The following is a 27,743-nucleotide window of genomic DNA, read 5'->3' as shown; positions in this document are numbered from 1 at the left end:
CAGGACAGATTTTCAACCTTTGTGTGCTCAAATCCGCCTTTGATTTATCTGGTGAATTTTTCATTTCAGTTGCTGTAATTTCAGCTCCAGAATTTCTTTTGGTGTTAGGTTTTGTTTCTTATTGTCAGTAGTTCACACACTGTCTTCTTGACTTTGTCACTCTCCAGCTCTCTGAGCATCTTTAAGACAGTTGCTTTAAAGTCTCTCTAGTAGATCTGACACCGGGTCCTTTTTAGGGACAGATTCTGTTGAATTATCTTCTTCCTTTCGATGGGCCGAAGTCCCCTGTTTCTTTGTGTGCCTTGTGATTTGCTGAGCGCTGGACATTCGAATCTCATGATGCGGTTACTCTGGAAATCAGATTCTCCCCCTTCCCCAGGGTTTGCTGTTTTGTTGTCGTCGTTCTTTTCGTGGTTACAGGCTCTGTGCCGGGGGTCAGCCTGAGGTGTCCATTTAATGTCTTCCCCGGTCTTTTCTGAGCCTTTCCTTGGACATGTGCTGTCACTTCCTAACTTCCCCCAAATAGGCAGCTGTTTTTCAATGTCCTAGTCTGTAACGTGTGGCTCCCCAAAGGGGAAAAGGGGAAAACAAAAGGGGGATAAGAGGGCACTTATCCCCTTGAAGTCACTCGAGCTGGAGCTGGAGGGGTGACAGCAATGGCCGCCAGCCTCTGAGTCCGCACCTGTGTGGTCAGGGCATGGCCTCCTGCCGTTTGGGGGGACAGGGTCCTTTTTGTCCACCTGGCTTCTGCGGGCTGCTCCAGAAACACGTGCCCGGCTGCCTGCCACACGGCTGGGGCGCGGGACGGGTAGGTGCTGCTGTGCTACGAGCTGGAATGGACCAAAATCGACTACTTCTCCCGGACACGTGGCAGGCCTCGGGCAGAGCCCAGAGTTCCAAAGCAGTCCCGTCACACAGGTTCCGCCCCTGCTGTTGTCATCTGGGGGGGAGAGATGCCCGGGGCCCCTGCTCCGCCGTCTTCCCAGAATCCTCTCCAAGGTTATAAGCACCTTAAAAAGAGTGTGATACATAATTCCGAATGGCCCCGACAAAGGCTTCCTCATTTCGCACCTTGACCAGCCTTGTGTCTGGTTTTTATTCTGGACTGGGCACCACCAGCGTGGCTGCAGTCTCCTCTCAAAAGCCACCCCGAGGAGAATACAATAAAAAAGCACTCTTTTTTTTTTTTTGTAATGTTTATTTATTTTTGAGAGAGAGACAGAGCATGAGTGGGAGCGGGGCAGAGAGAGAGGGAGACACAGAATCCGAAGCAGGCTCCAGGCCCTCAGCTGTCAGCACGGAGCTGGATGCGGGGCCTGAACCCACGAACCGTGAGATCATGACCTGGGCCGAAGTCGGATGCTTAACCGGCTGAGCCACCCAGGCGCCCCTAAAAAGTTGCATTCTGTGTAGAGTAGAAATAAAATCAGTGCTGCTGTTTCTGTGGATCAAACACGGTGGCACGGTGCTCAGGAAATGCAGCATCTCGGGGTGCCTGGGGACTTAGTCGGTTAAGCGTCCAACTGTTGGTTTCGGCTCAGGTCATGATCTCCGGGTTTCGTGGGTTTGAGCCCTGCATTGGGCTCTGCTCTGACAGCCTGCTTGGGATTCTCTCTCTCTCTCTCTCTCTCTCTCTCTCTCCTTCTCTTTCTGCTCCTCCCTTACTTACTCTCTGTATCTCTCAAAATAAATAAGCTTAAGAAAGAAAAACCAGTGTCTTCCCATCAATCTCCTTAGGTGGAAACTCTGGAGCTTTGGCCTGGCTCTTGGCCATCAGTCCCTCTCCCCTTAAGTACCTCCTCCCTGTCCGTGGGTCTTGGGAACAAAACCCCAAACCTGAGGAAAACCGTTCTTTTCCTTCAGATGAACAATTCATCAAGCCACAGTCTTAATGAGGAGAGCCAAGGCAGCAATCACACGGGCTGGGGCCGGAGGGCACGTGCTCAGCTCCCGGGAGGCTGGGGTGCCAGTTCGAGGCAGAGCACGGGGACCCCAGGAACAGCTCTAGCACACCGAGTGGGAGGCAGGGAGAGAAACCTGTAAGAAGGAAGAGTCTCGGGGACTTGGTAGCCAGTCGATGTGCGTTTGTATTAAAATATTCTCTTCAGTTCAATTCATTTTCCTTTCCTGAATGGTTTTGCAAACGTGAGAATTGTGCTACTTTTTGTCACTGCTCAGACCAAGATCCTAGGATTTAAAATACTTTAAGGCGTGTGAATAAAAGCAGAAAACTAAAGCTGCCTGAAGCTTTTCTGGAGCCCACCCAGGAAGGCAAGTAGGAGGGAGGCTCTCAGGGAGCTGGAGCTGGGCTTCCCTGGGCAGCGGGCGGCGGAGGGACTGGCCTCCTGCTCCCGCAGCTTTCAGCGGTCACATGACCCCCATGCGAGAGGCCACATACCAAAGGTCACATGTCGTATGATTCCGTTCATAGGAAAGAGCCAGAAAAGGTAAATCCCCGGAAACAGAGAGCAGATTGGTGGTTTCCAGGGGCTGGAGGGAGGGGCTTGGGGAGGAGCGAGGTTTTACTTTGTGGTGATGAAATGTGTGGGAACTGGACAGAAATGTGCGGGCAGAGCAGCGTGACTGCGCTGGCTGCCACCGAACTGTGTGCTTTGACAGTGCCGATTCTGTGTCGCATGAAGTGTGCCTCAATTTAAAAAGAAGAGGGGAAGGTTCATAAGAAAAACCGCGTGCTTCTAGAGCTAGAAAGCCCCTTGTGCGTGGTGTGCACGCGTGCGTGTGCACGCGTGCGCGTGTACTTGGCTTGGGCAGGCACTGGCTTCCTCGGTTCGCTCTGGTCGTGTCTCCCCCGGGCGCGCTGCTTCTCCCCAGCAGGGGCTCTTCCGGCCCAGGGAGCTTCCCTCGGTCACACGGTCACAGGGAGTCTGCACAGACCGGTCGGCTTCCGCACACCTTCCTCCCTTTCTTGACTGCTCTGTGACTTCTCGTTTCCTTCGCTGCTAATGCCTTGGGCTCATTCTGTTGTCATCCCTACTGTCCCGAAACAGCTCCCTTTGCAGAGTCACATATTTCTGCTAAATAAGCTCATGGGGGGGGGGGGGGGCGCCTGGGTGGCGCAGTCGGTTAAGCGTCCGACTTCAGCCAGGTCACGATCTCGCGGTCCGTGAGTTCGAGCCCCGCGTCAGGCTCTGGGCTCATGGTTCAGAGCCTGGAGCCTGTTTCCAATTCTGTGTCTCCCTCTCTCTCTGCCCCTCCCCCGTTCATGCTCTGTCTCTCTCTGTCCCAAAAATAAATAAACGTTGAAAAAAAAAATTAAAAAAAAAAAAAAAAGCTCATGGGGCATCTTTTTCTTTTTTTTTTTTTTTTTTGGTACAAGATCTGACATTCATTTTCCAGTGGAGTCTTAGCCAAAGACCGTAAATGAGAGTCATGTTACAATTTCTTTATTTGTTCGTCTCATGTGTGGCTGCCATCTTATTACCCAGTTTTTGTTTGAAATGGTCTCTATTCCAGTTATTAACGAAGAGTTTTGCTCGCGAGACAGCCTGGTATAGCTTCTCCTCTCTCTTATCCTTCCTGCTGATGACCCTCCAGCCAGGCAGCAGGACAAGCCAATGACGCGGAATTTCCATTTCACTTTTTGAAAAGTAAGTAAAGCCCTTTCTAGGTCTTTGAGAATTTTTTTTTTAAAGTAATCTCTACACCTCACATGGGGCGCAAACTCACGACCCCAGTGTCCAGAGTCACATACCCCACTGACTGAGCCGGCTGGGCGCCCCAGTCTTGGGACTCCTGATATGAGCTCACCGGTGCTTTGAGCTCCGCACGTCCCGTGTCTGGACTCAGCTTCTGCGGGTAACTGTACCCGCTCATTCTGGTCTTTTTAGATTCGGTCAAATTCTGACTGTCTTCTCTCAGTTTAATTTCGTAATGGGTTATTTTTCTCTCTGAATGTTTCATAAAATAATTCCTTGAAAAAATTTATAATCATTCCGTAGACCTCTCTCCAGCTTTTCTCTAGCAGATTGCCCACCCGCGTAGGTTTAGTTTCTTCAAACTGCAGTTACACCCTTGAGCCCAGCCTCTTTCTCAGAGAGTACCTTGTTGGGTCGACAGTTCCCGTGTCCTTCACCCAGCCTCCCCTAAAAACGTCTTCCACAACCACAGGGCGCTGTCACCACCAGGGACCCAGGACACCAGGACATGGGGCACTGCTGTCAGCTACACTGCACGCTTCATCCAGACTTCCCTCCCTCCCTCCCTCCCTCCCTTCCACTTAATACTATCATCATCTGACAAATTTTAAGAATTGCATGTGTTTCTCTGACATATTTCATCTATTTTAGTGTTTATTTATTTTTGAGAGAGATAGGGAATGAGCAGGAGAGGGGCAGAGGGAGAGGGAGACACCGAATCCGAAGCAGGCTCCCGGCTTCCACTGTCAGCACAGAGCCTGACATGGGGCTCAAACCCACGGACCGGGAGATCGTGACCTGATCCAAAGTCGGAGGCTTAACCGAGGGAGCCCCCCAGGCGCCCCTGAAGATATTTTAAAACAACACACACCCTCTGCTGCCCGGTCACTGATCTGTTACACTCTCGGGACAGTTAGGTTTGCATAAGAAAGGTGGCGAGGCGCTTGGGTCCCAACAAGGCGGTGGTGGCTGTCAAGCTCCCAGGTGCTTCATGAAAACCAGGCTCTGGCCTGAGCCCCGTGGGGCGTCACCGGGCACCTCTGCTCTCCTCCCCGGTGAGGCTCACAGATGCTTCCGAAGTAGGATTCACGAAGATCTCCTACACTGTTTTGGGCTGTTGTTTTCTATTTTCTCTTTGTTGACTAGTTCTGGAATGTTCCTAGCAGCAGCCTGTCAACCTTGTTCCCCTGCTGCAAGTTAGGGGTTTCATTTTTGCAGCTCAGATGCCCCGCAGCTGGTGTTCCCCTGGCTCTCTCTGGACCTGGGTCCTCACTTCCTCCTCTCTATGGCCCGTGCAGGTGGCCTGTCTCCACACCCCAGCAGCTCGGAGCTCTCGCTTTCTCCTGGTCTCACTGCAGGAGGACTTTCCATTTCTGCTACTGTTCTCACGGATTTGGGGAAAGGGGAAGTACTTGTCATGGGCTGGTGGCTCTGCCTGGACTGGGTCAGCGCCTTCTCACCAGGAAAAGCCATGCAGCTTCATGAGCAGGAGCTGGTCGGGGCACCTCTTAGGGCCCACCCCTTTTCTTTCCTGTTTTTCTGAGTATTTCCTCCCTTTTGTTGTCCTTTTATCTATTTTCATGATTTTGATGTTCAAAACTAAAGCGGTAACAATGTTCCTGTGTGGTGTCTCAGCAATCTGTCAGCCACCTGGACATTCCTGCCCCAATGGCTGAGCAGGTCCTTGCAAACTCAAGGCTCTCAAAGGCAGAAGTAGGGCTGAGAAGGGTGGTAATACCCTTGACCTCTGGATGCCAGGGGCCTTTCCTGAGTCCAGAAGAGGCCAGAGAAGGCCTGGAAGGTCGGACCACCGTTCCCACGGCCCAGGGAAACGGGACAGGCAGTAGGTCTGTGGTGCTGGAGTGTGGTTCTGTCCTCCCCGTAGGCGATCTGCATTTCAAGAGCCATCTTTTAGGGGTGTCTGGAGGGCTTGGTCCATTAGGCGAAACTCTGGGTTTCAGCTCAGGTCATGACCTCGCAGTTTGGTGGGTTTGAGCCCTGCATCGGGCTCTGCTCTGGCGGGTGTGGGGCCTGCTTGGGATTCTCTGTCTGCCCCTCCCCCACTCATGCTGGCTTTCTCAAAAAGAAACAAACTTAAAAAAAAAAGAGCCATCGTGTATGAAATTTAAAATAGTTGCAGAGCTGCTCTGCTGGTGGAGTCTTAGTGGGAGGTGCCAACCAGGTGGGAGCTGCGTTTGGTCCACGTCGGGCTGGGCAGACACTGCAGGGCTCACAGTGGCTCCTCTACATAACAACATGGGTGTCGGTTTGAAAGATTAGAAGTGGGCTCAACTGGGTTTTTAGGAATCCTCAGTCCGGGGCTTTGTGCAGTGCGTGTGAGTGTGGTTAAATGCCATTTGGGAAGTGGTAAGGTGGTGGACATTTCAGAATTCGATTGTATGTTACAGGAAGTAATGCTCATCTGTAATGAACAATCCCAGATTCCAGTGGTTGAGCCTGGTGAAACTCATCGATGTCACAGTCCGACATGGGGGCTCTGCCTCATGTTGTCAGTCAAGCGTCACGTCCCATCTAGCCGGGAGCCACATCCTAGGCCACATCCCAGTGGATTCTCCACTGTCTTGTTTGCACCTGGTCAGCAGGTGAAGGCAAGCAAGGAGGGTCCGGTGGAGGCCCAAGGGGTCAGGCCTGCAGGTGGGGTGAGTCAGTGTCCCCTACCCTCATTGGCTAGAGCTCGGCCACTCGGCACCAGTGCAGGGTGAGGACACAGAGGCCGGTGGTGGGCCCAGCCTCGGCCACGGGTGGTGAGCTGCCCAAAGGAAAGGCTGAGCTCGGAGTATGGGCACCCAGACGTTCTTTGCCCCACTCCACCAGGCGAGGGCCACGGCTGGGTCGACGAAGAAAGCCGGGGTGGGGGTGAGAGTCATCGGGGGACCAGCACCAAGTGCTCTGGGGCTGGCGCTGGAAGTCCGTGTTCCGGAACTTTACAACCCAAGTTCCTTGAGTGAAGCCTCCGATCTGTCTCCTTGCAGGTTTCCTGGACACGGGGGCAGGCACAGCAGCGGAGGGGGGTGGCCCCGCCTCTTCTCTGCCCGTGACGCTGACCATCTTGTTAGTCACTCCCTGGGGACTTCTAGATTCGCTTCCGGTGGTGGCTGTCACGATACACTGGCGGAAAAAGCAGAAATGTGTTCTCTCGCAGTTTTGAAGGCTAGAAGTCCAAAATCCGTTTTACAGGCCCAGGTCAGGGTCCTGGCAGGGCTGTGCTCCTTCCGGAGGCTCCTGGGGACAGTCCCTCCGGTGCCTCCAGCCTCTGTGAGCTGCCTGTGTCCCTTGGCCTGTGGTGGCCTCTGCTCCTTGGTCTTGTCTCCTGCCTTCTTCTTGTAGAGACACAGGAGATGGCATTTAGAGCCCTCTTGGGTAATCTCGGGTGATCTCCCTACCTCAAGATCCTTTTTGCAAAAGAAAAAAGATTATTTATTTTGAGAGAGAGAGAGAGAGCGTGAGTGGGGAGGGGCAGAGAGAGAGAGGGAGAGAGAGAATCCCAGGCAGGCTCCGTGCTGTCAGCACAGAGCCCAACACAATGCTTGATGTCGCGGACCATGACACCGTGACCTGAGCTGAAATCAAGAGTCGGATGCTTAACCAACTGAGTCACGCAGGCGCCCTGCTGTCTCAAGATCCTTAATGTAATCACATCTGCATTTTAAAAAAATAGTTTATTTTGGGATGCCTGGGTGGCTCAGTCGTTTAAGTATCCAACTTCAGCTCAGGTCATCATCTCGAGATTCTTGAGTTCGAGCCCCGCGTCGGGCTCTGTGCTGACAGGTGGGGAGCCTGACACCTGCTTCTGATTCTGTGTCTCCCTCTCTCTCTGCCCCTCCCCTGCTCATGATCTGTGTGTGTGTGTGTCTCAAAAATGAATAAATGTTAAAAAATATTCAAAAAATTTTATTTATTTTTATTTTTTAAAAGGTTTCATTTTTTGAGTAATCTCTACACCCAACATGGGGCTCAGACTCCTCAACCCTGAGATCAAGAGTCACACACTCCACCAACTGAGCCAGCCAATGCCCTGCACTTCTTGTCCTTCTCCTTCTCCTTCGTCTTCTTCTTTTTTAATAAGGTAACATTCGCAGGTTTCTGGGGATTAGGAGGATATACTTGGGGGCCATTTTCTGGCCTAGCACAATTTGGCTTCTTTTGTTTGCGGGAAGTCATGTAACACATTCACCGTCTCAGATGAGCTGTCCTCCCTTCTCCTGACTGACCGATGGTTCTAGACCAGAGAGTGCCACTCGGATTCCAGACAGTTGGTGTTTAAAACGATTACAAGCCCACTCTCAGTCATCAGCTCACTTTCGGGGTGAAGTCCTGGGCCAAGAACGCAGGATTGTATCCACTTAGCAGGCTCTGAGATGTGCCCTGACGGGTCCAGAGCAGTGGGCGGCTGGGGGCCGGTGAGCAATCTGCCCGCCTTTGCCAGCATGAACAGGACCAGTGGACGTGACTCCACGTGATCCAGTGAGAGTGGGAGGGGAGCCTGTCACGCCACCCCAGCCTCCAGGACGGGGTGGACCGCTCTCGGGCCTGCAGAGTTCAGGAGAGGCGGTTAAGTAGGAACACCTACTTCTTTTCTCCCAGTCTTGCCGCCACTTCCCTCTGTGTGTGTATTTTCATTTCCCTGTACATTCCTGCTGCTGTGTTCTCCGTTGTTCCCTGTGGATCCTCTGAGTAGCTGTGACTCAGAAAACCTAACAACAGCCTGGGACACTGGGGGGAAGTAAGCATGACCCCGTGCTTTAAGGAGGCCCTTTTCATCACACCAGGCTTGTTTGGGACTTAGTCTCAGTGAGGTCCGTGCTGTTCCCAGGATTTCTCACAAAATCTTCCGGGTAGGAAGCAGGAGACCAGGTCAGACCTGCAGGCGGGGAAGCTGGCCGGCCGGGTGTGTGCCCCCAGGGCCACCTGCTCTCATCCACCAGGCCTTCCCTTTTGGGGTGTTTCGGGTCCCACCGCACTGAGAGGGGAGCAGAACCCTGGGGCCCTGCAGTTCTCTGCCCTGAGTCCCTCCTGCAAGAGGCCTGGGCACACAGGGCTCGCTGGCTTCTCACAAGGGTCCTCACGGCTCACCATCCCACCGGCCACCGGGCTCCATGCACACCCAGACCGCCAGCATGCAGGCGCGGTGCACCTGCTAGGGCCCCTGGGGGCTCACCTCGGTCGGGGAAGAGCTCTGTGAATGGGCCGAGGCTGGGAAGCACTTGGCGAGTCAGGGAGCGGCACGTCCAGCACGTCCTTCGGTCCTTCGGTCACGATGTGTCTGAGAGGCTGCGCCCCGACCAGCAGTCCCGGCTGCCGCCCTGGGCCTGGGGTACCTGCGATGGGAGCGGAAGGCGGGCCTGCGGAGGCTTCGGGCACACGGTGGGCCTGTTTCCGCCTCACCGGAGACCAGGTGAGGTTCCTGACACGGCTCACTTCTGCACCCTGCTCCTCAGGGCCCCGCCCGCATCGGGACGGGCAGCCCCCCCCCCCCCCCCCCCGACTCTCCAGGTCGTCGGAAAACGAAGGTGCGGAGGGACCGCCGGCATCACCGGGGGCGGGGGGAGGGCAGACCCAACCCGGGCCCCCACGAGGGGGGTCCCCAGGCCTCGCGCAGACCTCGGCCGTGGACGGCACCCTGTCCTCTGCTCTCCGTGGCGGCGCACCGCGTCCACACGGCCCCTCGCCCAGGCGCAGGTCGGGGGACGCGTCTGGTGCGTCCCTGGCTCTCGAGGCGCGGTCTCGCCACGCAGGTGTTTCCTAACCGGGGAGGGGCGGGCCGGGCCGGCGGAGCAGCATGGCCGCGGCGACCCCCAACCCACGACTGCGTTCTCGGTCTAGCTCCGACCCCTCCCTGACAGACAGGTGCGCTCTAGGACCCAGCGCCTCTCGGCCCGCCGCCTGGGTGGGCGGGTCCCCTGCATTGTGACGTCACTCGGAGGCGGGGCTGCGGCGCTGGGACGGACAGACGGAAAGTGCACGCAGAACAGACCGGGCGGGGCCGGCGCGGGCGCGGGTGCGGGTGCGGGCGCGGAGGGTAAGGGCCGGGCCCTGGATCCGCAGGCCGCGTGTGGACGCGGGCGCGGCGCGGGGACCGCCCTCCCCTGGCTCGGGGCTCGGGGCTCGGGGCGGGCGGTGGGTCCCAGGACTGAGTGTGTCTCCCCACCCCCGGGCCGTGCGTCCCACCCCAGACCGAGCCACCCCACTCTCCTGCTGAGCGCGCCCCCCGGGCCTGAGCGCGCCCCCGGGGCCGAGCGCGTCCGCAGGGCTGAGCGCGCCCCCGGGGCCGAGCGCGTCCCCAGGGCTGGGCGCGCCCCCGGGGCCGAGCGCCCCACCAGGGCTGAGCGCGTCCCCAGGACTGAGCGCGCCCCCAGGACTGAGCGCGCTCCGCCCCACCCCGGCCGCGTGTTCCCGCTGGGACGCAGCCATCGCCCGCCCCCGGACTGAGCGTGCTTCCCAGGCCCGCGTCCACCGCCGTGCGCCCCGCGCCTCTTGCCCCCCGCGGGTGCCGGTTCGCGTGCGCAGGGCTCCCGGAGGCGCCGGTGTCTGAGGAGGGGGTCGTGCCGCCGCCGTGAGCCTCCGCGGGCTTCCGGGAGCGCCCTGGGAGCGCGCCCCTCACTTTGCCTCCAGGGCCCTGCGCCGCAGTTCACCTCCTTTCCTCTCTCGCCAGGCCCCGAGGGTGGAGGACTGCACAAGGTAGCGGCGGCGATGTGGGGGTGACCGTCAGCGCGCGTTCCAGGACCGTGAGAGCGGAGGGCCCCCGGGCCAGGTGGACGTCAGTCGGGATGGAAGCAGAAGGCTTGGATTGGCTGTTGGTCCCCTTGCACCAGCTGGTGTCCTGGGGGGCAGCCGGGGCCATGGTGTTCGGAGGGGTCGTGCCCTATATCCCACAGTACAGGGACATCCGGAGGACTCAGAATGCTGAGGGCTTCTCTACCTACGTGTGTCTGGTGCTCCTGGTGGCTAACATTTTACGGATCCTTTTCTGGTGAGTTGGGAGCTTTCCGTGGGGGTACTTCCAGGGTGATGGCTTTCTCTTTTTGGGGTTTCGGAGTGGGGTGGTGGTGCAGGCGGCTGAACTTCCTAGGAGGGAGCTGGTGAAGTGGGCGGGACTGTTCCCCGGGGAAAATGGTGGGATCGGAGTGGAGAAACTTACTGTCGTCTCACGTCCGCATCTTCATTTTCTGTCCTTCTTACGTTGTCAGATATTTTCCCACGGACTTCTGTGTGCCGGATAAGGTCCTAGAACTGGGTCCCTGTCCTTAGAATTTGCATGGGAGTGGGAAAGAGAAAGCAAGGAATGAGTAAGTGATTAAGATGAAGAAAAAGGGATGAGCTGTAGGAAGGGGACATCACAGCCTGACCACTGACCACTGGAGCCCCTTAGGAGGGGACATCACAGCCTGACAGGAAAGAGCATTCAGGGGTCATGTACAGGGACGGTGGTCCCCTCAGCCTTCCTGTTGTGTGTACGGTTTTGTTTTGTTTTGTTTTAATAGGAAAGTCAACTTTCTGGATAATACTTAAGAGACTATTTTTTCTTGCCACTCCCAGCCCAGCTTCCTCTTATTATCATTTGCATTCGGGTAAGGAACCGGAAATTAATTTTAACAGTTGCTAAAGCCAGACATGTTTGGGAGGGGGAGTTTTTAGAGGAAATGAAATGAGATCTTGGAGCCTCATTCTAAGACTAAAAAGGCCTGGAACTTTCCTTTCTGCTTGGTGGCGCCCGGACCCTCTGTGAGCACAGATAGTGAGGAAAGTTGCTCCGGAGGGTGGGGGGGTGTGGAGGCCGGATAAGGGCACCAGGCGGGGGTGTCCAGAGCTCTGCTTCTGGCCCTTCCTTCTGACTTGTTCGTTACTGAGTAATCACGTTTTTTGCTAGTTCTTTTTCTTAAGTTTATTATTTATTTTGAGACAGAGAGAAAGAGAGCGATCAGGGGAGAGGCAGAGAGAGAGAGAGTCCTAAGCAGGTTCCACACTGTCGGCTCAGAGCCCGATGCGGGGCCTGAACTCACAAACTGTGAGGTCATGACCTGAGCTGAAATCATAAGTCACACTCTTAACCGACTGAGCCACCCTGGCTCCCCAGCTAATTCATGTTTGAGTCCACCTTACGGAGGTATGATTTACGTGGAATAAAAGCATCCATTGTAAGTGAACAGTTCGATGAGTTTTGACAACGCCCCCTTCCCGTCACCATCGCCACCGAGAGATGACTGTTCTGAGCCCCGAAGTTCTCTCCTCTGTGTTCCATCCAGCCGTGGCCCCATGCCTTTGATTTGTGTCCACTGTGTGTTAGTTTTGCCCTCGTCCGGGGCTTTTAAAAGGTGAGCTGGTAAGTTGGCTCCTCCCCGGAGAATGTGTCACACCGCCAGGTTTGTCTCTGGGCCAGGCTGCTTTGAAAGGAGGGCCAGTGGGTGCTTAGTTTTTTCTTTGGCACAAGTTGAAGAACCCCATTTTGAAGATTCCTCTTTTTCCTTTGGGGACAGAGCTCACTCACTTCAGGGTGACACGTAGCTTCCCTTTTCTAAAATGGCCTTAATCCAGTCTAAGGTTGAACGGAAGCAGGTCCCAAAATGCAGTTGCCTCTGACACAGTTGTTAACCCTGAGCGCACTGGAGGGCGCTCAGGGAGCCCCTGGCCTGCCACCTGCCTGGTGTCACAGCGTTGGCCAGGAAGGGCACTTCATTAGGCGCTGGAGTGAGTTTTCTCTGGCAGTGGAGGGGAAGTGCCCGAGACTGGCTTCCCTTATGGGAAGGGGCGGCGGGACGGAGAGCAGTTGAGACGTCTTTTCCTTAAGAATACTCATCCTTTGGGGCGCCTGGGTGGCTCAGTTGGTTGAGGGACCGACTTCGGCTCAGGTCGTGATCTCGCGGTCTGTGAGTTTGAGCCCTGTGTCGGGCTCTGTGTTGACAGTTCAGAGCCTGGAACCTGCTTTGGATTCCGTGTCTCCCTCTCTCTCTGCCCCTGCCCCATTCATACTCTCTCTCTGTCTCAGAAATCAATAAACATAAAAAAAAAAAAAAAAAAAAGAGTACTTATCCTTTACGATTGCAGAGAAGAGAATAGGGTGTCTAATCTATGTCCAAATACCTGGTTTGGAGAAGTCAGAAATTAAACTAATTTTTTGAAAGCCAAGTCACCAGGGCCTCTGGATTTAATTGGCATTTAATGCGTTTGGACTAGAAGTTCTCCCTTCACTGCCGGGCCTGGGACTTTGAGAACGAGTGTGTGCTCTCTCCTAATTCAGCACAGGGGGCCTTTAGTGATTCTCAGTTTTGTCCACGGGCCAGCGTATTTCTGTGCATCCTATTGGTCCTTCCCCGGAGTCTGCACCCTGAACCGTCCTGGGTCACTTCAGGGGTCCTGTGGCTACCGTGTGAACCCCAGCGCCGCCTTCAGGCAGTATTCTGGGATGAAGGGGGGCTGGCAGAGGGCACTGGTCCCTCCTCAGGAGTCTCTCTGGCCTGGGCATGTGCTTCTCACATAGGGCAGTACTTGGATTTCACGGGGTGAACCCCAGCAGGCAGGCTGGGCTCCGCCTGTGGCTTGTGACTAACATGTACCTCTCTGCCCACCTAGTCCTAAGACCCCACTCCTGGGCCTCCTCCAGGCTTCATGGGTTAGTGGCCCACATGATTTAATAGGTTTTAGAGGGTTTCCCACATTCCACACACTGCAGATGCCGCAGGGTTTACGCTTCAGCAGCAGCATTGTGTGGAACGTACCATTTACACACATACGGGTCATGGCGGGCGCCCCCTGAGGGGGAAGCAGGGTCTACACTGGAACAGTGGTGAAGTTAGAACTGAAGAGTGTGTTTCCTAGAGCTGGCTGAGAGCGTGGTCCTCAGAGCTCCAGGCTGGGAAGCCCCCTGCAGACTCGTGGAATGAGCTCGTGGGTGGCCCTGCCGCCCAGGGAGGCCAGCAGAGCTTGTAAACCCCAGGTTCCTGAAACTCGTGAGACCCTAGCGCTTTATTTCTTACAGTTCTTTTTTTTTTTTTTTATGTTTATTTGTTTTTGAGAAGAGAGAGAGAGTGAGCAGGGGAAGGGCAGAGAGAGGGGTACAGAGTTTCTGAAGCCAGCTCTGTGCTGACAGCAGAGAGCCCAACGTGGGGCTCGAACTCATGAACCGTGAGATCATGACCTGAGCTGAAGTCGGACGCTCAGCGGACTGGGCCACGCAGGCGCCCTGATTTCTTGCGATTCTTATCATCCTTTTGCAAAACTAACATTCAGCAGATTATATTCTATAAAATGCTGATGTATAGGATTTTGCCTCTGTGGTGTCAGGAGAAGCCAAGAGAAAGGCTAAATGATGCCTCGTAGCTCCTATTTGCAGGCTTGTGATTTTGTAGAAGGGACGAGGAGGGAGGGGCCACGGTGCACGGATGGTGTTGCAAGGCCCCCCCAGAACTTTGTGTCTTGGTAGAGGCAGTTCTCAAGCTCCATTTGTATTGGATGAACACGCTGCATCAGAGATACGCTAATGTTGGATCAGATGCATAATAACGTTGTATTGGATGCAGTGACGTTGTATCAGGAACGTGGGCACACTTCAGCCATGTAGTGACACCGTATCAGATGTGGTAACGTAGCATCATCTATCAGAGATGTAGTAGGGCTGTATTGGAGATGTATTAACACTGTATCAGACGTGCAGTAAACAAAGTAACTGAGAGGTGATAACACCGCGTTGGAGCCCTGCCTTAGCGCTGCGCTGGATACGGCAACATTGTGTCAGCGACGCCGTAAGCTGTTTCCCAGGTGTGGTAACACTATTTGGACGTGCAGCATGACACTGGATGGGAGATGCAGGAACACTGCCAGAGATACCACACCGTTGAGGACGTAGTAACATTTTGCTAAGGGTGTAGCCACAGGGGAGTAGATACACAACTTCTTTCCGCTTGAGCTTTACTCTGTAACTTTGAAGACCCGGAGAAGGTGATCTCTATGGAAACTTTGGGTGAAATGTTGCCTGTCCCCTCTTCGGTGTGTACCTTCCTGGGGGGTGAGACCTAGGGACGCTGCAGTTAAGGGAGAACTTTTTTTATTTTACTGTATTTTTTTTTTTTAGTTAAAAAATTTTTTTGATGTTTTTATTTGCTTTTGAGACATGAGCTGGGGAGGGGCAGAGAGAGAGGGCGACAGGAACTGAAGTGGGCTCCGTGCTGACAGCAGAGAGCCTGACATGGGGCTCGAACTCCAGCCGTGAGATCATGATCTGAGCCGAAGTCGGATGCTTCTCTGACTGAGCCTCCCAGGCTCCCAGGCTCCCAGGCGCCCCGAACCCTTTCAGAGTGGCTGCATGAGCGGCAGGCCCTTCACCTGTCTGGTAGGCTGTCCCATCATTTGTTCTAAGAAGTTGTGCCAACCCATATTGTCAGGGACAGGAGAGGGAAAAGTGCTCTCACGACATCCCCGTCAGTACAGATTATTAGCATCAAAGGAAGAAAAGCTTAACTAACTTGACAAGTAAAAAATGGTATCTTTGTATTTTAATTAGTTTATGAAATTACTAATGACATTGAACCTTGTTTCATATTTATTTTGTCTCTTGTATATCTTTGGTGGAAAGTTGTGCTTTTTGAAATTTTGTGTCTCAGCCTGTCTTCACCCTAAGTACTCACCTCTGCTCCCTCTCACTTCACTTGAAATGGTCTTGTTTTTACTATAAATACTGGGTTCATCTGGATTCGATTTTTGGTGGGGTTTTTTTTTTTTTTTTTGATGTTTGTTTACTTTTGAGAGAGAGAGCATGTGCGACGGGGGAGGGGCAGCGAGAGGGGGACAGAGGGTCCCAAGCAGGCCTGTGCTGACAGCAGCAAGCCTGATGTGGGGCTTGAACTCTCAAACCATGAGGTCATGACCTGAGCCCGAGTCGGACGTTTAACCCACTGGGGCACCCAGGCGCCTCTTCAGGTGTGTGGTTTAAGGAGAAGTGCAAACCTTGATTCCTTTGCCCAGGTTTTCCAGTCATTGTTTCTGTTGAGCATTTAAAACATGAAAGTGGCCTTTCTCGCACGATGCGCTTGGTGTGAGAGGCCCCAGAGCAGCTTATTTATTGTGGTTCTTCCCGGCCTGCTGGGGAAGGAAGCGTCTCCAGTCTTAGTAGGCTGACATCTAGCTTCTGCTGGCCCCTTGTCTGACCTTCACCTGTAGATGAGTTGACCCCTGGGGTCAGCTGGGTAACCGTGGGATCCAGTTCCTAGAAATGACTAGAAACGTCCTTAGATAGTCCCCAGTGTTATAGTCGCCCTCTACAGCAGAGATGAGGTGCAGGGGCAGCGGCTCATGGGTGCCAGGGGCCTGGAGCCCGTGTGAGCCTACGGAAGCGCCCCCAGCCTGTGCCTCTGACCTAGAAAGCCCCAGGGCACTGTCACCTCTTTCTTCTCGTACCTTCTCTTCACCCAGGCCTGGCTCATCAACCCTTTCTTGCTCCAGTCACTTAGCATTTCCTTTGCAATTCCTGAGGCGCCTCAGGAGAGGCCTGATGAAGCAGCAGGGTCCCAGGTGAGCCGAAGTGACATTTCCTGGGTAGGCAGGAAGAAGCTGGTGGTCATGGAGCCGTCTGCTGTGTCCTGGCCCCTCTGCCCTTCCTGGACCCAGGTGGCATGGGCCTGAGCCTCTGTGACCTCAGGCCTGCTCTGTCCTTTGCTCAGAGGACATGGGCCTTGGCGTCAGGAACCAGTGCAGAATGCCGGTCCTGGAACCTGTGTCTCCGGAACCCCCACTCCGCAGGGAACGTCTGTTTTTTCCTGGTTGCCTGACCTCCTGTGGGAGCCTCAGCTGGTGTGGCTCCCCTCCAGGTGGCACATTCTCACCTGCTGGGCCGGCTCACCGTGGCTGTGGCCGTGGCTGTGGTCGTGGCAAATCCTCATCGGAGGTGCTGTCTGCTCTCTCCTGAGAGGCAGGTGATCCGAGCTTGGCGGCGAGGTGCTCACAGACGTGGGCTTGAAGACGCCGAGTCGGCCCTGGAGCGGGTGCAGGGGTCAGTGTCTCTACCTTGGGGACATCGCTGTCTCTTTACCTTGTAGGTAAGACTTGTTAGCATAGGCACAGCTTCCAGAGACATGCCCTGGCCGGCGGGGAGGGGCTGCCTCTGGTCTCGTCCTTTACCACGAGCCCGGCCGCTGAGTTTTTGTCCCGATTTCTCATTGATTCGGTGCAGTCCCAGGGGTGGCCCCTCAGGGACGTCTGCCCCAGCTCTGTGTTGTGGGCGTGAGCCCTCTCTGCAGGGGGAGCTGGGTGTAGGCTCAGGCCCGAGGGGGTGAGAGGACGTGGGAGGTGGGGCCCGGGTGGTGGTCTCTTTCGGGAGCAGCTGGGAAATCAGACTGCAGGCTCTCCTGACTTAGAGGTGCTGACCGCCAGCCCCAGTTTTGGGAATACCCTTCAGGCCATGTTGTAGGCAGACCTAGCGGGGTTCCTTCTCCAGAGCAGCTGGGCTAGAATTGGGGCTGGGCCTTGAAAGAGCACGGTGCTGTGCCCTGGCCTCGGCGATGGTAGTCCCGCAGGCCTGCGTGGCCCGACCAACAGGTCACGGCTCTGGTGGTTCCGGTGGCCGTGGCGGAGACCCCGAGCTGCCCCCAGAAGGGCCGGGCTGTTCTCAGCCCCTGGGGTTCGGGTTCTGCCGACAGGCCCAGCCCGTGCTAGTCACTAGATTGCGGTCTCACCTCCTCGAGCTTGTGGCCGAGTTGGTGAGAAGTTCTGCCCCTGGAGGGAAAACCAGCAGGGAGGATGTGAGAGCCAGGCGGGGTCGGGGCCCGGAGAAGAGCACGAGCCACTAGGCCTCGGCTGGGGGTCAGCGAGACCTGGGTGGGGAGGGAGATTGGACAGAGAGGCCTGGGTCGGGTGGGGGTGGGGGGGTCAGGGCCTCAGGTCGGGAGGGGGTTGTGCCTTCAGCTGCCTTCTCCTCTCTGGGGTGGGGGGGGGGGTGGGGGGTGCCCTGGCCCCCTTCACTGGTCTGCTCACAGCGTGGGCTGCTCTGGCCTGCTGACCCCACTCGTCTTCGTCAGGGGGCAGGGCTTCCTATCATTCCTGGACTCCGGAATGCATCTTCCCAGGGCATCAGGTGGTCTAGGTGCCTCTGCAGGTGCCTCTGCAGGTGGGGTGTTGGGCACCTGGCTGTGTGGCGAGGGAACGGGGCGTCCCGTCCACACCCTCATCAGCGGCTCCTGGGGAGGTGAGTGTGGCTTTTGAGGAGCCGTGCACATGATTCTGAGAGGTGTCCCCGCGCCCAGCCGTCCAGGAGTGTCCCTGCTCACCCAGCTCCGTGCACCGTGGAGCCCGAGGCCGAGGCAGTCGGTGCCAGAGGCTGTGACGGATGTGAGAGACCCTCTGGGGGCTGCTCAGGATGTGGCCGTGGGGGCCTTGGTCGGGACCTGGGCAGGGAGAGGCGGTGAGGCCCCTGGTGTGCGGGGGCCCTCCTGATGCCGTGGTCTCTTTACCTCCCCAGGTTTGGAAGGCATTTTGAGTCGCCGCTCCTCTGGCAAAGCATAGTCATGATCTTGACCATGTTACTGATGTTGAAACTCTGCACCGAAGTCCGCGTGACAAATGAGCTGAACGTAAAACGCCGTTTCTTTGCAGGTTGGTGATCTGCAACTTGGGGAATAAAGCACTAAATCAGCAAGCGAAATCATCCTGTGCTCGTGGGTGAAGTAGGGAGCCGCGTTAGTGTGACCTGAGCAGCTTTGAACCCACCAGATGCTCGGTTGTGTGTAACCGATGTCTGTGTTTTCAGCACGTTAAATGTTTACTCACTAATCTCAGTGTGCCAGCATCCTCTGTGATGATTACGAGGGGATTCTGAACTGGGACAGGATCAGGTCACAGAAAGATGCCGTCTGAGGAGGCAGTTGTATCTCTGTGTGTGGCTTGTACATGAGACATGCCCTTCACTTGTACCATTTACCGGTGGCCGGGGTAGCGGGGATCTTCTCACACACCTTACTGAACATTCACCCAGAGTCATGCTGCTGTGGGGCCAGGTGGGTTGTCCCCTGGAGCGTGGGCAGGACGGGTTACATGCTCGGCCCGCGCTGCTCCGTGACTGTTTGTGGCTCAGCGAAGAGAAAATTCTTCTCGTTTTTGCCTTTTCCTTTGAAAAAGCTCTTTCTCAGCTGATGTTCTGTGTTTGAACACGCAGGAGGGTTAATGCCTTACTTCTGGTTTTCTTCTAGTTACCAAATTGAAGACAGCTCTCGCTTTGATTTTGTCTGAAATAGTGTGTGTTTATCTCCACTGTTGCTCAGAGAAGCGTTTTTGCTAGTTTGTTTACTTTGGGAACTCCTGTGGACTTGAGGTCTTGCCCCTGAATTTTATTCCTGACGGTGATTTTCTTTCCGTTTGAGCAGACCCTTTCCCCCCCCGTAGCTTCTGTCTTTAGAGACGAAGGTATGCTAATTTCAGTCTTTGTAGAAAATAGGTCAGCCTCCAGCTCTGACAGGTGGCCTGGACCGATTAGTGTCACGTCAGCTGTAGAGACCAGCACGGTGTGCTTCTGTCGTGTGTTTGTTCTTTGTCTCTCCCTCTTGTGACCTGGGAAATCGCACCCGAGGCGGGGCTGCTCGTATCGCTGGTCCTTCCTTGAGAGCGGGCGTGTCCGGCCGGTCCCTTAAGAGGCGAGGGGCTGGGCCCTTTACTTGCTCTTCCCTAGCAGTTTTCTCTGCTGGCACAGCTCCCGCCCGCCTCTGTCTGTGGTCTGGGAACCCCACCTTTCATGTGCGCAGGGTCTCAAGGCCGGCTGCAGAGCGCCGGTGTGGGGGGGCGTCAGTAACGGTCCTCCTGCCCCAGGGACAGAGGAGCGCCGGGAGCGGGCACGCGGTGCCCACAGTTGCTTGGTGTCCTGAGCCTCAGGCTTTGAATCATGAGCCTGGGTTTTGTGACCTTGTGCGAAATGGGGTGTAAGCTCGGATGAAGTAGGGTGCCAGATATCCTGCAGGTGTGCGAGCGTCCGGGCCCTGGACAGTCCTGGAGTTTAACATTTATGTGACCTTGCTGAAATACGGGAACGTAGGTACAGTGAGGGTGAGGCGGGGGCCGACCTTGTCAGCGGGAAGCCGGGCCTCTCCTCTCCTGTCCCGGGGGTTCATTCTGTCTTGACTTCCAGTGCTCTATGTAGATTCTTCCAAAAGCAGCATTTCTCTTCTGGTGAACTAGAATGGACTGGGTTAAGACCGTGAACCCCGGTTTCCAGGGATAGGGCTGCTATCTGAATTTTGGCAAGTAACCCTCTCTGTGATGAGCCAATTAATGGAGCCCGCTTCGTCCACACTTGGCAACCGTGGTGCCACGTCGCGGGGCACAGGGGCTGCAGGCAAGGTGAGTGTGAGGCCTCGGAGGCGGGGGGAGGTTGGCCCGGACTGTCTGGGTGGACCCAGGGTCCGCTGGGCCCGTGGAGTGGAAGAGGAGAGCCCGTCAGGGATGGACGTCAAGAGGATGTGGTTCTGGCTTTGGACGTGGGGGAAGGGCTAGGAGCCGAAAGCAATGCAGGCCTTTGAGGCTGGAACAGCCTTCATCTTCCAGCCAGCAGGGACATGGGGGCCTCAGCCTCCAGGATCCAAATTCTGCCAACAGGTTGGACGCACGGGAGGACCTGGGTTCTTGCCGGGAAACTTCAGAAGGAATATGCCCTGACTTTAGCCCAGTGAGACCCATGTCAGACTTCTGGTCTCCCAAACAGTGAGGTGATAAGTCTGTGTTGTCGGCCGCCGAGTTTGGGGTAACCTGTTATGGCAGCTGTGAGGTCTGCAGCGTCTGGCGGGTGTCTGTTGGCAGGCGTTGGCAGCTGGCCAAAGGGCTGGCTGGAAATCCGCAGACGTACAGGTGGGCGGGGCTGCAGGGGCTTTGACCTTGCAGCGGGGAGCAGCCGTCTGCTGGTGACGGCCAGGACTGTGGGGGCAGTTGGCCTGCCCTGCCGGCCTCCGCTTTGCTGGGGCTCTGGTGGGGTACGGAAGGCCAGGCTCCTGACCCCTGGGCTCCCTGCTGGGCCCCAGACGGCCTCAGGGGGAGAATCTACCCTAAACTCCGCATCCTGGGATCGTATCCTGGGATCCGGGATACAGTGTTTGAGAGATCTTGAGATTCATACTTAATTGTTTTTTGTTTTTTTTTTAATGTTTATTTATTTTTGAGACAGAGAGAGACAGAGCGTGAGTGGGGGAGGGTCAGAGAGAGAGGGAGACACAGAATCTGAAACAGGCTCCAGGCTCTGAGTTGTCAGCACAGAGCCAGACGCGGGGCTCGAACTCACGGACCGGGAGATCTTGACCTGAGCGAAGTCGGAAGCTCAACCGACTGAGCCACCCAGGTGCCCCTACTTAATTCTTGGATGGAATTAGGGTTACGTATATTTGCGTCTACCATGTGTGAGGTACACAGCACACTCATCAGGAAGCTTTTAAGAAACCTGTGGGTTTATTGCCTCTCCTCTGCCAGAAGTGGGAGGGTAGGGTATGAAAACACCAACCAGTTCGGGCTGGAAAGCTCTGAGGTCGCAGGAGCGGCTGCGCCCTGGGCCTTGCTGGGGAAGGCCTGCGGTCCCCGCTTCCTGGAGGCTGTCAGTGGAGCGTTGGGGGGGGGGGTGCTGGAGGCACACCGAGCAGGCACTTTGTAACTTACGAAGACACGTTCGACAGCTATATTTCAGGGTTTCCGTAGGACGGTCAGTCTAAAAAATAAAATAAAAGCTTAAATGTTTTATAGCTGTCTTTTATAAAGGTTTTTAATTTTGAAGGTCATCAGTTCAGCTCAGAAGTTAAGGTTAAAGAAACAACTGGAATTAAAGGAGAAAAAGCTGGTTGCTTATCAAATTAACACGTGATCTGTTATCTGATTATGAAGAGCAGTACATGGTCATTGTCGACATTTTGGGGACGAGAGGAACGTGAAGTGAAAGCAAAGAGCTTTCCACCCAGCCGTCCAGAGGTGACATCGGGGGTTCCTTCCGTGCCCTCGCTCATACCCGGGGGAGGTCAGACTGGGCTGTGGGTCCGAGGGGGCCAGGCCCACAGGCTTCAGGGGGAGATCTCCAGAAGCTGCTGTGGACTCTCCGTGTGGCCGCACAGAGGGCGTGAGGTCCAAAGTGGCTTGCGTGTGCTGTATGTTTCCTTTCCGTCCCTCGTGTTTTTTCGTGGAGAACCTCGAACACACGTGGAGTCGGGGAGAGCGTGTCCGAGCCCCCCCCCCCCCCCCCCCCAGTAATCACACCCGCCTCCAGCTGTCCCGAGACCCTGTTCACATCGCCTGCCTGCAGTTTTTGAAGCAAATTCCAGACATAGTCTGTATATAGTTCATAACGGATCTCGAATAGATAAGGACTTGAAAAAGTATCCATAATACCATTTTCAGCCGTAAAAAAGTAATCCCTTAATTGTCAAAGACCCAGTATTTGTGTAAGTGTGCGGCTTCCTCCTCATTTCCCGATTCGGGGCTGGTTTCTGTCTGCGGGCCGCAGTCGAGGCGGCACGCCGAGGTCAGCTGCAGGTTCTCCCTGACGTCCCTTGTCCCTCGAAACGTGTCTGCCGTGTCTGCCCTGCACGTGGTGCCTGCTGTGCACCAGCCCTCCGTCTGTGGCCTGAGCGGTACACGCGGGGAGTGTGGGGATGCGGAATTGAGACCCCGGCCCTGCCGCCCAGCCACGCCTGCGTGTGGACCAGACTCCCGCGGCTGCACGGAGGTGGCCCCGCCTGGCTTCTGCCACACCCCGTGGTGGTGCATCGAGGCTTCCTGTCTCCGGGACGCCCTGTGAAACACGTCTTGAGAAGCTAATTGGATCCAGAGGTCTGGTCAGATCTAGGTCTGGCTTCTTTTTGCCGGACTGTTGTTTCTTCCACGAGGGGCACATCCCGTCGCCTTGGCTGACTTTGGATGTGGGTGGTGGAGGGCGCCCCGTGCCTAAACCCATCAGTCGTGGGGCTGCAGAACACTGATGCCCCGTCAGCCTTTGCTCGGCTGTTAGCCACGGGGCTTCTCCGAAGAGGAACTTCCCTGGAAATGCTGTTCTAGCAGTGCAGTTATCCAGGGTGTAATTTATAAATTAAAGGCAGGTAATTGCTTCCTTCTCTTTATCTGCCAGTTCTCAGAATTGGTCCCTCACATCCTGCAGCTGCGTTCACGTTTGTTTTTCCACTCTTCCGAGTGTGTGGATGTGAACATATTTGATGTGTTCGCCTGATTGCCATTGTCGTGTCCCTTCAAGGCCCCGCGGACCCCCCCGTCTGCCAGCGGGAGCCTCTCCGGTCGGCTCTTGACTTTTCGGCAGAGACGAGTGGTCCCTCGGAGCCGTGTCCCTGGTGTGACAGGGTGCTCTGGGCGCGTCCTCTTCTGTTCCTGCCCCAGACCTGGAGTCGGCCGTTTCTCCCAGGGGCGCTTGTGGCACTGGGCTGTGGCATTTGGAGACCACGGTCTGGCCCCTGGGACAGCTGTGGATTGGGGGTGGGTTTTGGCTTTTTCAGTGGGTGGAGCTGGGAGATTCGTGGCAGACGAAATAGTTCAGGTGTGCGTGCTGACGCGTCCTGTGACCCTTCACCGAGCTCTTCGGTCGTGGCTCTGATCTTCCACGGGCCGAGAATGAAAGAGCCACTTGCTTCGTCCCTGCTCGCAGGGGTCTCGGTGAGGAGGCTCCTGGAACGCTGTTTTGTCGGGGGTCCCGGGATGACATGTTCTTACCGCCAGATGACGTGGCTTATCGGCTCTGGGAACGGCACCACCAGCGGCACACAGGGGCTCACTTGTTCCTTCTTCAAGAGAGAGAAATTGTCTGCGACTCAGTCACATTCCCTCGACGTTTGCCCCAAGTCTCAACAGTCCGCTTCCAGAATGGAGTTGGCTGGGGAGGCGGGTGGGGGCACGGGGGTTGCTGCTCACGGAGACGGGGCTCTGTTGTGGGGGACGGAAGTGTTCCAAGACTGCGGTGGTGGTCGTACAGGTCCGAACATGCTAAAAACCACTTGATTGTACACGTTCAACGAGTGAATCCTTTATGATATGTGGTTATGTCTGCATTAAACTAAAAACTTGGGCGGGGAGGGTCACATTCCATTCCGACAATGAAAGCTGAGGACTCCCACTCCCACTCAGTACAATGTTTGTCTGTAAACCATTCTGTATTTTCGAGGGCTTATTGATGTCCTTGGACGTGAGGCTACAAATCCTGAGCTGCCCTGTCCACAGCCACGACCCTGATGTAGGTCTTGTCTCTCCTTGCCCGGACCTCCGCCCGGTCCCCTGGTCTCTAGGGCATCGTGTGAGCCACCTGTGGCCATCGCCCCCCCCCAACCCTCGCGCACTGCAGCGGCTCTCACACTGTGACAAAGCCCAGAAGCCCCTGGGAGCGGTTGATGGTCTGGCCTCTGGTCAGCTCACCGGCCCTCCATCCTGCTGTCCCGTGGCATCCAGGATGGCCACTTCTCCTGTCTGAGCTCGTCCCAGACTTCTGTCCCGTCAGGTTCTGTTCCAGTCTCTGTGGCTGCTCCACAAGTAACCCCAGGCTTGGTGATTTGCAAGGACGCAGTGATGCTCACGAGTCTGGCTGGACAGCGACAGTATGGTTGGCCATTTGCCAGGGCCCTGCCTCCCTCCCTCTTTCTGTGTCTTTCACCCTCTGGGTCCCTCCCTTTCTCTCAGTTGCTCCCGTGTTGGGGGTCTGCTGGGAGATCTTCACGTGGCCTCCTCGTGTGGCCTAAGCTTCCTAGCTTCCTCGCGGCATGGCAACCAGGTCGCAAGGGGAGCGTGAGAGGGAACCAGGTGGAAGCCGTGTCTGTGCTCTGGTCTTGGGAAGCATGCGTCGCTTCTGCAGAATGGAGTGGTCACAGGCCCCCCGTAATCAAGGGGCGAGGACATGCATGCCGCCTCCGATGGGGACGATGTGGACACGTTGTCGAGGCTGTTTCTGGACCTCGGTGCCTGGAGTGGGTGTTCACAGATGCCTGAAAGTATGTGATTGTGGACGATGCCCCCTGGTCTCTCAGCCTCAGGACTGGCCCTCCTCCCGTCTGTCCTGCGCAAAGATGATTCTCTAAGGTGTAGGCCTGATCTCACGGCTTTCTAGCCGAGAAACCTTAGGTGGCTTGACTCTGTCCTCCGGAAAGTCTGACACGGGGCAGACCTCCCACCCTGACCCACACCCCCTACCAGCTGCTGCCTTTCCTTCCCCCGTCATTGTGACCCGAGAGGCCCCCGGCCGCACTCTCCGGGCCTCCACCCTGGCCTTGCCCTGCTGCCTGGCATGTTTCCAGCTTGTGTGCCGGGCACGATCAGGCCCGAGGCGAGAGGGGAGACGGCATGGGTGTGTCTGAACTGCACCGGAGCCACAGTGAGCAGTCCCTACTGCGTCCCCTTCCTTCCCTCCCCTTCCACTCTGGGACCCTGATCTTTAGAGGAAGTGTCGGTGAGCCGTAAACTTGGCCTCAATCATGAAACAGATGCAGGAAGCTGAGGGAGTCCAGCTGAGTCTGGCTATGCAGAGCCCAGCGGTTCCCGGAGGTGGTGCTGCTGGGTCAAGAAACCCTCAGGTGGGAGGGGCAGCGACTCCTGGTCAGCAGGGTCTGTGGACATGGGCCGTCCCCAAGCCCACATAGCCAGTCTGGCATTTTCTTTTAGCCGTTTACTTGCAAAATGTCCATTTGTAGGCGGAGCCTGCCTCGCCTGGGGCGAATGACACACACCTGCCCCCCGTTCTGTGGCCAGGTCCAGTGCCTGCCTGAGTCTCACTCTTCCCACTGTGGAGGGACTCTGGCCGAGTCTTCAAGGGCCGCGGGCTGCGTCCTGGGCAGTGCGGAGCGGGGGGGGGCTCGGGTGGGGCTGGGCTCCCTCCGAACGGAGGCCTCGCGTGCTTGTCTTGGGTGCTGTGGCGGGGCTCAGGGAGCGGTCAGGGTACCGCGGTACCCCCGATGTAACGGGCCGTCGCCTCTGAGCCGCACGCTTGGCCAGTTCACATGCTGCACTAGCTCCCTGTTCCCAGAGGGCATTTTGTTGAGTGTCCTCTGAAAACGGCTTTATCAGGCAGCCTTCTGAAGAGCTTTGACCTGGGACAGCTGTCTTGCAGTCAGAGCTTGTGTACGGACGAGCTTTTAGGGGAAATGGGGGTACCGCCTGCTGTCTCTGTCAGCAGAGCAGGCAAGCCGTGGGCTTCATGCCATCTCTGACCTTAGAAATTCAGTGAAAATGTGGTGACTTTTCGTTTTGGCCCGAGATTTCCTCCTCCTTCCCCAGGGGCTTACATTGGAAGAGGGTAGGTTTGGAGGAAAATCATTCAGAAAGTAAACTTCCTCAAACTCAGACACCAAGATCTTGTCCTTCTTTTCCGGTGTTTCTTAAAAAAGGAAATGCAAAATGGACTGGGAGACACAGCCGCTTGCCCGTGTTAAAATCGGTCTGTTTTTCTTTTCTCTTCCTCCTTTCTGTTTTTCTCTCTTTTTAAATGTAGCTGCGGATACCCAGGATGAAGCAATCAAGCCCCCGCCCCGGCGGTCATATCTGGGTACGTACCACACCGCACGAGGCTGCCCGCCCGCTGGAGCCCCTGCTTCGTTCATTCTGTGCGGCTCTGTCCCCGCTCAGCCCTCACGGCCATGCTTGCCCCGCGCGTGCGCCTCCTGGTACCAGTGCGCCCGCGTCCCCAGCAAACTAACCAACACGTAGCCTGCTACTGTTAAGCATGAACTAGTTCCTAGAAACCTGCCCATTGTGTGTGTGTGGGTGTGAGAGAAAGAGGGAGGGAGGGTAGGAGAGACGCGGGGACAAGGAGGTGGTCGGGGTACAGGTTTCCGAACGCTTTTAAGTCTGTTCTTTTTGCTGCCGTGGCGAACGGAATTGTTTTCTTGATTTCATTTCGCATCGCATGTGGCTATCTCCTAGAAATAAAATAGATTTTCATACGTCGATCTCACATCCTGCAGCTTCGTGCGTCTCGTTTATTGGTGCTGTTAGCTTTTTAGTGGATACTTTAGGACTTCTGTATGTAAGATGACATCATCCGCAAATAGAGATCCGCTTCCTTGTTCCTTCCCAGTCTGGATACTTTTTCTCTTTCTTGCCCGATTACCCTAGAGTCCGAAATGGCTACAGCGGTGAGCCTGGCCGAGCTGGTCTTGCTCCCGAGCTGAGTGAGACGGCATCCCTTCGCCACTACGTGTGATGTCAGCCGTGGGTTCTCACGGATGCCTCAGATTAGCAGAAGCGAGAACCTTTCTGTTCTGAGTTTGTTGTTTTGTTTGTTTGTTGTAGTCCTGAAACAACGTTGAAGTTTGTCTACTGCTTTTCTGTGTCTGTTGAGATGATCATGTGGTTTTTGTCCTTTATTCTACATTGACTGATTTTTGTATGTTGAACCAACACTGCATTCTTGGGATACGTCCCACCTGACCATGATGCGTAACCCTTTTTATAAGATGCTGGATTCTGTTTGCTAGTATTGTGTTAAAGACTTTTGTGTCCGTGTTCACAAGAGATATTGGTGTGCGTGCGTGTGTGTGTGTGTGAGATGACTGTGGTTTTTTTTTGTTGTTTTTTTTTTGTTTTTTTTTTTTAATTTTTTTTTTCAACGTTTATTTATTTTTGGGACAGAGAGAGACAGAGCATGAACGGGGGAGGGGCAGAGAGAGAGGGAGACACAGAATCGGAAACAGGCTCCAGGCTCCGAGCCATCAGCCCAGAGCCTGACGCGGGGCTCGAACTCACGGACCGCGAGATCGTGACCTGGCTGAAGTCGGACGCTTAACCGACTGAGCCACCCAGGCGCCCCACAGTATTGTTAACTATAGGCACCATTCTGTAAATTACATCCCCCTGGCTTATTTTGTAACTGGAAGCTTGTACCTTTTGACCACCTTCGCCCATTTTACCCATCCTGAATCCCCCACCTCTGGCAACCACCAGTCTGTTCTCTGCATCCATGGGCTTATTGTGGCTTTGTTTTTGTTGTTGTTGTTGTTAGAGTTCCACATATAAATAAGCTCATATGGTATTTTTGTCTTTTTCTGTCTGACTTATTTCACTGACAATGCCCTCAAGGTCCATCCTTGTTCCAGTGGCAGAACTTCCTTCTTTTTTCTGGCCGAATAATATTCCACTGTA

The 27,743-nt window shown here is 55.4% G+C and overlaps 2 protein-coding genes and 2 long non-coding RNA genes across 10 annotated transcripts in view; 1 reads left to right on the top strand and 3 right to left on the bottom strand.

The window, feature by feature from the left end:
• Positions 1–7,953: 7,953 nt before the first annotated feature.
• Positions 7,954–10,088, bottom strand: LOC123587512 (translation initiation factor IF-2-like). The gene is made up of 3 exons (XM_045457298.1): positions 9,846–10,088; positions 8,836–9,419; positions 7,954–8,207 (listed from the first exon to the last, which is right to left on the bottom strand). The coding sequence occupies exons 1-3, from the start codon at positions 10,086–10,088 to the stop codon at positions 8,021–8,023; spliced, it is 1,014 nt and encodes a 337-aa protein (XP_045313254.1). The 3' UTR covers positions 7,954–8,020.
• Positions 9,575–27,743, top strand: part of SLC66A2 (solute carrier family 66 member 2) — a 53,116-nt gene continuing 34,947 nt past the window's right edge. For 2 of the 7 annotated variants that reach the window (XM_045458065.1, XM_045458061.1), the window contains exons 1-4: positions 9,576–9,696; positions 10,330–10,647; positions 18,121–18,254; positions 26,095–26,148. In XM_045458065.1, coding sequence (XP_045314021.1) covers positions 10,445–10,647; positions 18,121–18,254; positions 26,095–26,148 — 391 coding nt within the window. In that variant the 5' untranslated portion in view covers positions 9,576–9,696; positions 10,330–10,444. Of the gene's footprint in view, positions 9,697–9,776; positions 9,795–9,936; positions 10,648–18,120; positions 18,255–26,094; positions 26,149–27,743 lie in introns of those variants that run through there. The other 5 variants (XM_045458066.1, XM_045458062.1, XM_045458063.1 and 2 more) reach the window with 5 other exon arrangements.
• On the bottom strand, positions 10,629–11,148 carry LOC123587945. The gene is made up of 3 exons (XR_006707620.1): positions 11,031–11,148; positions 10,816–10,920; positions 10,629–10,742 (listed from the first exon to the last, which is right to left on the bottom strand). It is a non-coding gene; the product is annotated as an uncharacterized LOC123587945 (long non-coding RNA).
• On the bottom strand, positions 12,440–27,627 carry LOC123587944. Its single transcript, XR_006707619.1, has 3 exons — positions 27,435–27,627; positions 19,310–19,319; positions 12,440–12,450 (listed from the first exon to the last, which is right to left on the bottom strand). It is a non-coding gene; the product is annotated as an uncharacterized LOC123587944 (long non-coding RNA).

Source organism: Leopardus geoffroyi, chromosome D3 (assembly GCF_018350155.1).
Source record: "Leopardus geoffroyi isolate Oge1 chromosome D3, O.geoffroyi_Oge1_pat1.0, whole genome shotgun sequence".
Classification (NCBI taxonomy): Eukaryota; Metazoa; Chordata; class Mammalia; order Carnivora; family Felidae; genus Leopardus; species Leopardus geoffroyi.
The sequence above is the reverse complement of the archived record's forward strand: the minus strand, read 5'-3'. Positions and strand labels throughout refer to the sequence as shown.